General features: G+C 38.7%; 2 protein-coding genes across 3 annotated transcripts in view; one reads left to right on the top strand and one right to left on the bottom strand.

Annotated features, from left to right (window-relative positions):
* The first annotated feature begins 336 nt into the window (after positions 1-336).
* etfa (electron transfer flavoprotein subunit alpha) lies at positions 337-8,748 on the top strand. The gene is made up of 12 exons (XM_084733543.1): positions 337-483; positions 2,073-2,222; positions 2,386-2,467; positions 2,788-2,870; positions 3,371-3,470; positions 3,715-3,825; positions 3,942-4,043; positions 4,318-4,386; positions 4,464-4,546; positions 5,759-5,824; positions 6,663-6,743; positions 8,270-8,748. Exons 1-12 carry the CDS (start codon positions 445-447, stop codon positions 8,303-8,305), a joined length of 1,002 nt encoding a protein of 333 aa, XP_084589669.1. The 5' UTR covers positions 337-444; the 3' UTR covers positions 8,306-8,748.
* The window catches only part of tmem266 (transmembrane protein 266), a 39,672-nt gene continuing 36,620 nt past the window's right edge, over positions 8,551-11,602 (bottom strand). For both annotated transcript variants that reach the window (XM_084733541.1, XM_084733542.1), the window contains exons 10-11: positions 10,718-10,780; positions 8,551-10,511 (exon numbers count right to left, since the gene is read on the bottom strand). In XM_084733541.1, coding sequence (XP_084589667.1) covers positions 9,874-10,511; positions 10,718-10,780 — 701 coding nt within the window. In that variant the 3' untranslated portion in view covers positions 8,551-9,873. The remainder of the gene's footprint in view (positions 10,512-10,717; positions 10,781-11,602) is intronic.

The following is an 11,602-nucleotide window of genomic DNA, read 5'->3' as shown; positions in this document are numbered from 1 at the left end:
TATTCTATTTTCGGTCAGTAGTTTCTGGGTTATTTGGGACCGTGGCTGTAAAAGTTTTTAAGCATAGGCTGAACGGCAGCGAAACCTATATGCTTAGGTGTTTTCCTACATTATTTAGTCTATGAGGAAAAGAACAAAAACAAAATTGCACTCATAACCTAAAAGAATTTATGACAGTCATGGATCAATTAGTTGTCTTGAATGCATTCATATGTTTAACTTATTATCATAAAGCATCAAGCTAGCCTAATTTCTATTTTAAATAATTTTGTTTTGCAACTGTTTGATTTTATTGAATGTCGGAGAGAGAAAGAGAGCTCTGACCTGAAGTTCTCGTTTTTGGTCGGTCAATCTCGCGAGAAGTCGTTGCAAACGTCAGACAACCTTTGGCACAGTTGTGTCTCTGTACCACAGAGGAGTAAGCAGCAGCCAGAAGGGTCCAAGATGAACAGAGCTTTAAACAGAACCAACCTGAAACAGCTGGTAAGAGTACGACAGTTATAACTTAACAGTATACACAGACATTGCGTTGATTTGTTAACTTATAGCAAGCTAAGAAGATGAAACCCGTCGGTTAGCTAACTTGTGCATTTGCAGCAGCTGCTAGCTGGCTAGCCAGTTCACACGTAACCCTGGTTAGCTAATGCAAGTCCTGCTCGGCTGGTGGTATCGTTACTATTTGGAATTTGCATGCGACGGCGTTGATTTACTTATTCTGGCATTTACTTTATATGCAAGATGACGTGACGTGATTTAATATGAATACACGTGAACAGTGTTTGTTTTGGAGCTAACGCTAGCTAATGTTAGCATAGCCTGCCTAGCGGTTATGAAACCTCGTAAAAACATAAGTTACAAAACTTCAGAATTGACATTGACGCAGCAACTGTTACCAAACTCTTACCTAAAGCATTTAATTTAATATGTAGATGTATGTAGTAGGTTAATAAGTAGCATAATATATTTAATTTTTTTTGTATTTGTTTGACATAATGTGAATGACCTTTATAGACTGATAGTGTTCAGCTCTGTCCAGATGAGGCTGGTATTAGCCTGCTTTACTTTGACAGATACAGCTGTTGCAGAGGTTGCACTGTAGATTGTTTGCCCTCCAACCTACATGCTCACTTCCAATAATTCAAATAATTTGCATGTATGGTAACAAAATTCGTTGAATGATAAATAAATTGTATCTTAATCTCAGTGCACTTCCACGTTAATTAAAGGTTAAATTAAAAACTAAATGATAACAAAATAAAATTAATTATTAGAGTGATGGATATAATACCATTGTCACTGTATAATACAAACAAATGAATATATTACACACTCTGCATCCTTGATTACATGCGAAGTTGAATGATCAAGTATGCTTGCAAAGATGACAGTCAATAAAGCTAAATCGTTTCCTGTACTATTAATATAATAATTGTTTTTTGTTGTTAATTTATTCAAGTGTTTTTATAAAGGAAGACATGTTTTCAGTGGTAAATGTTGATGAATTGCCTGGCTAGGGCAATAAAGCTGAAAAATATATCATGATGTTTCATTTCAGTTTGTATCTATAATTCTTGATCATTTCTATGCATGATTTTTAATAAAGACCAGAACTTTAAACACTTCATTTTGAATTTCATTGCCTTACTTTTAATTTAACTTCTTTAATTATCAAGGCAGACACACAGGTAATAGACTTAATAGAAAAAATGTGCCATAATGGCAAGTTAGCCTGTCCTTTTTTATTGACAATTACTTTGCCATCTGCAATTATTCTCTCACGCCACGCTGTTTCTGTTGATATATCACATGATGATGGTGCAACTGACCAACACACCTGGTAAATGATTGGCTGTTTGTGTAACTCCTAGCATGCTTCACTATCAAGGGATCTGATAGGCTGTTGATGAGCCAGGGCTTTTTATGCATTTAAGTGGAACTGTTGGACTTTTTATTTAACAATTTTGTTATTGCTATTTTGAAGTGTCTGTGGCTGATCCTTCTCTGTATTATTGATTTGTTGCTCAGGCCTATGTCTTCTCTATTTTCATTTCTTCAAATAACTTTTCCAACAGACTGGCCTCCTCCAAAGGTTTCAAAGCACCTTGGTGGTTGCAGAGCACAACAATGAGAAACTGACCCCCATCACACTAAATACCATCACTGCTGCCAGTAAGCTGGGTGGAGAGGTGTCATGTCTGGTTGCTGGAACAAACTGTGCAAAGGTAGGAACTGCTTTTTAGATTGAATCACCCAAATGTGTTGCATTTCTGACACAATGTAGACGTTATCTTGGCATTGCCATACTACATTAACATGTGGATAAGCAAAAAGACACGGTAGTAAAAAATGTAGTGCAGTGCATCAAACTATTTACTATCTTCTCAGGTTGTGGAGGAAATCAGCAAAGTACAAGGTGTGAAGAAGATTCTGGTCGCTCAACACGATTCTTACAAAGGTTTCTTGCCAGGTATGTGACATGAAGGAAACATGATCCTGTATTCTATTTTTTATTTAACTTTCATTCATAGAGCAAATATATGTTGAAGATCTGTTTATTTGTATAGCAGTGACCTGCCTGATGTATGCATAGTCCTACTTATTTACAGCTGGATGATGTAGTGCTTGCCTTGCACAAGGGCATCTTGGTAGTAACAGCTGAGGGAGATGGTCTTTGGTTTCCCTATTTACATGTTTTCAGCTGGCTAAACTGGCAGAGCTGCAGTCATTGGCAGGCCTGTACCTACCTGATTTTGTTTCAGCTTTCTGACCCTTATTTTCTTTCCACAGAGGAATTGACTCCACTTATCCTTGAGACACAAAAGCAGTTCAGCTTCACCCACATTTGTGCTGGTGCATCTGCCTTCGGAAAGGTAAATCATGGACAAGCATGTTAATGTTTCATCATTTGCTTTTGTATAAAGGGTTCATTTGCAAAAAGAGATGTCTCAAACCTTTTTATTTATTAAAATCAAATTAAAGCAGTGTTGCTGTTTTTTTTTAATATCTTCTTTTTTAATTTTCATAAATGATTTTTATTGTGCACTGCAGGTAATATAAATGAAACTGGTGTTGGTTCATTTGTTTTAAGAATGGTGTCAGAAACTCCTCATATAGTTCAAATGTATTCATATGCTAATTGCATTGTGATTATGAGTCTCTCTTTTACTATATGCACATCGGTTCTGAAAATCAAAAGTTCTTGATTAAAATATTTAGTTTTCTAAGATAGACAACAGTTCACAAAACTTTTTGTACCCATCACTCTGTCAGTCTATCAGTCCATGAACTTATGTTCCTCTTTCTCCTTGTTGTTCTTCATCACGTTCAGTCAGTGAATATTTTCCTGCTTATTCACTGTTTTGTTCTACAGAACCTGCTTCCTAGAGTAGCTGCCAAGTTGGATGTTGCTCCAGTTTCAGATATTATTGAGATCAAGTCCCCAGACACCTTTGTCAGAACCATTTATGCTGGTAGGCCCTGTTTTTATGTTAAAGAATTAAGAAATGTTGTTTTGTCTTCTCATAAATTAGTATTGAAATGCCTCAGGAGAAGTGTTAAATCATGATACCTGGATTTGGGCCAGACTTGAAATGACACAGCTGAAACTTAAACACCACTCAGTTTTTGCAACAGGATTTAGCTCTGACAAGTTTTAATTGATGATTTCCGAGTGCTTTTTGAATATGTCACGCTAATAATATTTTGATTATATAGGAAATGCTCTCAGCACTGTGAAATGCAATGAGGCCATCAAGGTCTTCACGGTCAGAGGGACATCCTTTGAGGCAGCCTCAACAGAGGGAGGAAGTGCTGCGTCAGAAGAAGGTACAGATTCATTCAGAGAGTTCTGATACACTGCATGTTACCATATCATTATAAATATATTTTTGATACAGTGTCCCTCCTCAACATTTGTGTGTCCCCTGATCTGTTGACTGCAGTTGCTGCTTCTTCTCCCCTTGGGGTTTCTGAGTGGGTGGAACAGAATCTGACAAAGAGTGACCGTCCAGAGCTGACCAGTGCAAAGGTGGTGGTATCAGGAGGTGGGAAATCTTTTTGTGTTTTGAATTACAACAAATACGGCCATAGCAGTGTCACAGTTTGTTTGAAACGTCAATTTATGTGTGTTTTTTGTCAAAGCATTGATCAACCACAGGTTAGATTGATTCTTTTATTATTTTATTACTGGAAGTGTTGGGACAGTCTAAACCTGCAGTAGCATCTTATTCTATTACAGAATTCAGCAGCATGTGTGGTTTTTCAAATTTTAGTTTTTTTCCTAGTAGACTAATGGTGTTTTTTTTTTTTTTTTTTTAGGAAGGGGCTTGAAGAGTGGAGAAAACTTTAAGCTGCTTTATGACCTTGCTGACAAGATGAATGCTGCAGGTATTGTTTTGGGTTAATAATTATATAGGTACTTTTTTAAAAGGTAGAATTTAAATGACTTTTTATTCTTTTAACAGTTGGTGCATCCAGAGCTGCAGTGGATGCTGGATATGTCCCAAATGACATGCAGGTTGGACAGACGGGCAAAATTGTAGCACCGGTAAGTTATTTCCCTTCTGAAGTGTCTATTTGGATTTACATCATCCTGTACTGCAACAGCAGTTGAATTCAAAAACATCTTTGACACTCAGTTGCATTATCAGAGTGGACAAATCTGCTGCTGTGGACAAATGCCTGTTTGCCTTGATGCAGCATGCCTGCAATTCAGTGTGATCAGAGCGGCTGCTCTGCCCTTTTTAAAAAGGTTAACTTCCCATTATGTGATTCAGCCGGGTTAGCCCAGCTGTGATTATCCACACATTAGGCCCTGCAAAATGTACTGGATGGCACATTTAGGGGCCTAAATGATTTAGCCGATCCATTAGAACAGAGTGCAGTGGATGTCTGCTCCAAGCCTCAGGTTGGACCAGACTGTCCAAATTGGATTTTCCAAATGTTATGACAAGCTTGTTGAATCTAGCTAAGTTAATCAAGTATAGTTTAAATTGGGCTGTTTTTTACCTTACTAATCTAAAACGTTATAGTGCATTCTGCAACATAAAGGATTCACATTTTGTTTACATGTATGCATTTAAGATGATCTCACCTCTGCTGATTAAAGTCCAAATTATCATCATAAAATTTTTTGTAAACAACATATCAAGAGTCTTTGAACAGTGGTGGAGTGTATTTAAAAACAGCTTAGCAGTGTTTGAATGTAGTTACAAAATCGTGGATAGATGGATGGATGGAAGAACCACACAAATGTAATTTTTTGTCAAGATTGGACAGGTTGGAATGGCCAAAAGTACCTTGCTTGGATTGTCCTTTTGAGTTTTCATAATCTCATTTGAAGAAGTTGCACTTCATACACTGATATTGTAAGAATAGAAACGTGCAGATCATGTTGTGTATTGTATGGTTAGTGGAAAATGTTGCTTTATGTGTTTTCTGGAGTTGTGAGACACATTGTGTTGTACTGTCTTGTTCCTCCGAGACCTCAGCTGCAACATTAAATAAGCACTAAAATATTCATATGGCTGTGCATTAAACCGAGAGGCAAAGATGGTTTTCCCAGCCGGTTTGGGAATGGCTGACCCTCTGCACACTCACCCCAGCAGGATCCTCTGATAGATTACTCACCTGTAGTCATTATACCATCAGTCAGCTCTGCTGTACTTTGGTTCTGAGGTGTACATTTTCCAGTGAGATTACACTTCATGTCTACAAGCAAGTAACACTTGTCTTGATTGTCTTCTCTTCATGTCCACAGGAGTTGTACATTGCTGTTGGGATTTCTGGAGCCATTCAACACCTGGCTGGAATGAAAGATAGCAAGGTAAAGTCACTGGAGTTACATGAATGGCTATTTTTTCTCCTCATATATTAAAACACAATGTTGCACTTGCAATGTAGATTGCTATGTAAATTGATAATACGAAGCAGCTTTAGCTATCTTGAATTTGGTCACAGACATTTGTCAGAATTTGTGAAAATTGTTTTTCCTCGCTACAAAGTAAAAACTCCACATAAAATAAATTTTGAAGTTTCATGTCGGTGTCTGTGTGCACACAATGAGTTCACAGCAGACACAAACATAATTACAATTGTTATACTGTTTATTATGTTACAGTGTCTCTGTGTTGTTTACTATTAAGAATCTAATATTGGGTTGTTGCCATAAAACATCACTTTTCTGTGACATTATGCATTTAAGTCAAAATACCTAAATATCTTATAATTGAATGCTCATTCATTCTTTCTATGTTTTTGGCTAAGCTGAAGACATAGGCAATTAATATTTTAGGCTGTATTATCATTATTTTGTTCTGTAGGAGTTAGAGCTGTAAAATTGGTCGATTAATTGAATAGTCAATCTAAAGAAATGAGTTGCCAACCATTTTGATATTCAATTAATCATTTCGGTCATTTGCTAAGCAAAAATTGCTGGTTCCAGCTCCTTAAATGTAAATATTTGCTGTTTTGCTTTGTCATCTATTATAGTAAATGTAAAGTTTTGGATTGACTGTTGGTTGGACAAAATAAGCAATGAGAAGATGTTGGGTTCTGGGAAATTCTTCAGTTTTTGGACATTCTATAGGCTAAACAATTAATGGTGAAAATAATAATTAGTTGCAGACCTAATACAAGTGCTGACTATGTTCTTTTTTATTCAGACCATTGTTGCCATCAACAAGGACCCAGAGGCTCCCATTTTCCAGGTGGCTGACTATGGCTTGGTTGCTGATCTTTTCAAGGTAAGCGTCCGTGATTGTCATCGCTGCACTAACGCCACTCATTCACTTTCTGTCTGGACTTACTCTGCACGTTTTGATGGCTGAGAGTTTAGAGTGACAGTCAGAATATAACATTTGCTTTCTCACTGATAAATTTTGCACGATGCCTTATTCCACCTAATGGAAATGTGCAAGTGTTGAATTATTAAGTCCTTGAATTAATCAGAGGAGAGTTGTGGCTGAGAGAGAGAAACACACAAGCATCTCAAAAGATCTAAGAAGTAGTTAGTCAGTAGTTACTTAAAAAGTGGCTTCAGTTTTATATTCAGACTCTACTTGCCAGGCCTTTTACACGCTTTGTTGCTTTCTTGTATCTAGCTGGTACATGTGGATAGTGAGCCAGGGGTGTTGGCAAGACCAACACTGGAGTCCAATACTGCTTGTGAAAGGCTAGTAGCTTATATTTTCATGTGTGTCCTGTTAGTCATGTTTTATTTAGCCCCTCAGCAGAGCACAAGCAGCCCAGGTGTTCTGGCAAACTCTCTAGAAGTGATTAGTAATAATAGCTAGTGGCATTAGAGTTGCAACCTACTGGGTGAGATCACCTTACATGTGATCACTCCTCAGATAGCTGATTAAAATGTATGGGCTTTCTACTTTTTCCCCCAAATGGACAATTGATACCCTGGACCAACTCAGGCAGTGGGCGGCGATTCAGTCCTGAAGTTGCCTGACTCACAAGGAGATCTATTTTAATAACTTTGTACTCATATTTACCATAAAAGGCTTTTAAATTTACTGTCTTTAAAACTACACGACTTGCATTATCAGCCTGTTTATTTATGAGCCAGATGCCTCTTGTGTACAGTCTTGCTCTGTATTTGTCAACCTTGCAAACAGTGTGATAAATGTTTGTGTGCCTGCTGCGGTCTTGATAAATCTCAGGTGAAAGTCAGTGTGTGCTCATTTATATCGTAAGCAGCAGCATGCATGACTGTTTGTGTAATAAACTCATAAATCTCATTATACGGAGTATGCTGGGGATGGAAATGACAGGTGCTGGCAAACATTTATCCCCACAGGTAAAGTCTGGAAATATTTCAAGTGGTCCCAACAGTTATTAATAGATGAAAGAATAGCAATGGCTTGTACTTCATGTAAATACCTAAAGATTTCCACAGTGTATTTAAGTTTAGTTCGAGTCATTGATCTAAAAGTACACTAGAGCCAGTTTTCAGGACAACAAACTCCTGCAGCAAATACACTTTAGGAGTTTCTACTCTATTGCAGCTTCACTGTAGTAGTTTGTTTGTGTTATCGTGTGACCATTGTTTTTAGGTGGCTAAATACCTTTCACTGCTGAACTTCCTACGCTGGTACTCTGGCTGTTTCTCCAAACTGGGGTCATGCTGACAGCCATCTACTATAGATAACACACTGAACATCAGTACCTCATACAACCCCACTTCAAACAGAAGATCTTCACTGGGTTCGGTCTTACTGTAATACCAGTATAAAGTGTTGATTTGCACTGCTTTTCTCCTCAGGCTGTTCCTGAGATGACTGAGGCGTTGAGCAAGTGATGACAAACGGCCCCACCAAACATCCATCGCACAGCTGGAATCCGCAGCAAGAAGAATTCAGAGAGCAACAACAGGAACACGTAGCCACTGCCTTAATATATTTCCGAAGCTGTGAGTGTTTGTGTGCAGAAATAGTCGTTATCAACATCTTCTCTCTGACTGTAAACAGGACAACATTCTCAATGTGGAAATAAATGCCAGTTTTTATAAATACTAAAAAAGTATTAAAAATTAAAGAACAAGTGTTTATTTACCTTGGCTGGTGTTTTATGCCTGTAGTACGGTTAGTAATTTGTATTTGATTTTCAGTAGGACATCTTGATCTCTGACTTGCTGTTGTACTGTAGTCGACTGCAAGATGTAGCTCGTCATGCTGAGGGTGTGTACTTATTGAGATGCTCTTAAGAAATAATGTATTAAATTAATCACTAATAGTTTTCTCATTTTGCCATGGTTTCCCTTTATTGGATTCATTTTGCAATGCCCTCTTTCCATGATCAAGATAGAAAATGCCTATTGACAGTACAATAAACAGGGTTAGTTTCGATATTTAAGAGGCAAATCTCAAAAGGTTTCATGCTATAATTTTTTTTCGATATTTTATTATAGCTCCGCTTCAAGTCCCTCACTATCTTTTGGCTGTGATATGATGATCAAACCCATCCTGAAATATTTACACAGCTTCTGAACATTGAAATCATAAAAAGGTAACGTTTTAGACCTGAATGATGTCAAATCTATCATGTGCAGGTAGATTTTCAAACAATTCGGTGCGTGAGGGACATGCTGTGGTTAAAATCTCAGTAAGCAACTGACTCAGATGGGTTTGGTCAGAATCCAGTCATGGCACCTGGATTAAAAACTCTACTCCAGTTGAAAGTTGGCCGCACTCTTTCCTCTCATTGAATTTAGATAAAAATGTTAACATTGCTAAGATAGAAAGACAAAGATTAGAAAGATCCAATGTACCCTGCAGCAGTCCCACCAAAGAGGACTGTTCGTTGTGAGTTTGGAGACATTAGACCGACTATCAAAACAGCTGTTACACCTAAACCTGTGATAAAATCCATGCCTTGTAGCTCACGGGAAGTGATTCACAGTTTGTGGCCCTCTGATACATGATCTCATCAGTCCAAAGTGTATCAGAGGAACCAAGCCCTCAGCACCACCCCCTCCTCACTCGTTTCATTTCCTAGAAATCAAATCACAACTTAACATATCAAAAGCCAGATTTTGTTTTTTCTGCACAGACCAGTTGTCTGAAAATTCTGGGCTCAAGCCCTGTTGCTGGTTTCTTTTGGTAAAACTTTTGTCATAAAACTCAAAAAGTGTTTTTGTGAATGTCAATTCCTGATAAGTGGTGCCTGATACCAAGTCTCCGGTCCTCCCCCCCTCTGTGTTTGTGCTGCTCTGGTGGTGAGTTCATCCTCTCAGTCTCAACAATTACAAAGAGGATGACAGACATACAGTTTATGTGCCAGTGACTCCAAATGACACCAGAGTTTAGTAGAGCGTTAATTTTTGCGGTTGATCTGAAGAGCCTGTGAGTCATGTGAAGTTTCAGAGTCTTATGCCTCTGACAGACGGTTGACTGGGGCGTCCACTGGCTCCATCATCCTGTACTTCTCCTCTAGAAGAGGCTCGTTGCCCTGAAGGTGGATGAGAGGCTTGGAGTGCAGCCCGACTCTGCTCTCCTGGTTCCTCTTGTTGTAGATGTTGACCCTGTGCTCCAGCTCGGGGCTGGTTTTGGTGGAACCCGCCGGGCTGGGCGGTTTCAGGTTGACAGGGTCCAGACCCTTCTGGGTGAGACAGGAGTCCTCGGACAGAGAGGAGAGCAGCTCCTGCACCACGGCGCTGGGGCTCCCTCGCGGCTGAGTGCCCAGCGCCAGAGGGCTGCAGTAGGGAGGAGGGTAGCAGCGTTGGTCGCTGAAATCTGTGGAGGTGGAGGCCTCGCGCACCGTGGAGCTGCAGTCCGTGGTAGAGCCCAGAGTGTGGCTGCTGATGCTGTGCTGGCGGGCACTGAAGCTGGTGCGTGACACCGTGGTGGTGGAGGCTTCGCTGACTGAGCTGCCGGTGCGCTGCAGACGGCCGGACGTCACCGCATCAGCACTCACCAGAGAGGAGGGGAGCTGGCTGGGGTTGTTAGGCAGGTGAACATCTATGGCTGCTGTGGTGATGACACGTGCAGGGTCTGGGATCCCCATATCTACAAGAACAACACGTAATACACAGGGCCTCAGTTTTTTCATCAGATTCTGTCATGCAAGAAAACGTACACACAGGAGACTTTATAGTTCAGTCAGTCTAACTCAAAAAGGGTCCAAACCAGGATAAAGTGCAAATATACGTTGAAATATTGTGGTGTTGCATGGGCTGTAGAAAAGAGTGACGCAGGATCGTTTTGATGCTCACCACTGCTCGGCTCACTGTAGTACTGGCTGATGTAGTTGTTCATATCATCTTGACCGTGGTGATCTGAAGAAGATAAAAGGAGATAGTTGTAGTAAGTGTACTAAAACTCTGTAGAGATACAACTCTAGTTTCACAGTCTCAATGTTTGAACAGTAACTTGTAGACTTGTAGATAATAGAAAGTTTAACACACTACATTAAGTTCTTAAATCTACCATTTAATTAACAAACAAGTTCCTGTTGGTTCTGGACTCTTGGTTAGACAACACAAGCAATTTGAAGATATTAGACCTTGGGCTCTGGAAACATAATTAATTTAGACATTTGTCACTATTGTGAATTAGTTGCATCCCTATATTTAGGTACTATGAGCGTAACAATACAAGTTCCTCTTATTAGGCATTTATAATCAGTTTACAAACATGCAACGGTTTATAAACACATTATAACATAACTGCAAGGGGATCCGTGAAGTGAAGAATGATGTAAAACAGATAATGAATGATAATACAGTAAAACATGGTTCTAATAGTATAAAATACATCTTAATAGGTGAAATTATAATTATTGATGAATACTGTACGTAAACCTCAAAAATGTTCTTATATCTGCTTTCAATTACATTAAAGCAATGCATCTAATTATTAATTTAATTTTTTATTTAATCGTTTTAAGTGTAATATGTGAAACAATAGTGAAAATGCTAAAATTAATCCAGATGCCACAGTGTTTTGTCTTGAAAATGCTTATTTTGTGGGTTTCATTCAGACAAGATAATACATGAACAAATTAACTTTGCATCAAAAATCATCATACAGAAGGTGGCATGAATAAAATATTTAGATTGTTTTGCATGATAAATAACTAGTCAGTCAATGAAATTGTT

The sequence above is a fragment of the Lutjanus erythropterus genome, chromosome 13 (assembly GCF_056507025.1).
Source record: "Lutjanus erythropterus isolate fLutEry1 chromosome 13, fLutEry1.hap2, whole genome shotgun sequence".
In the NCBI taxonomy this organism is placed as follows: domain Eukaryota; kingdom Metazoa; phylum Chordata; class Actinopteri; order Lutjaniformes; family Lutjanidae; genus Lutjanus; species Lutjanus erythropterus.
The sequence above is the reverse complement of the archived record's forward strand: the minus strand, read 5'-3'. Positions and strand labels throughout refer to the sequence as shown.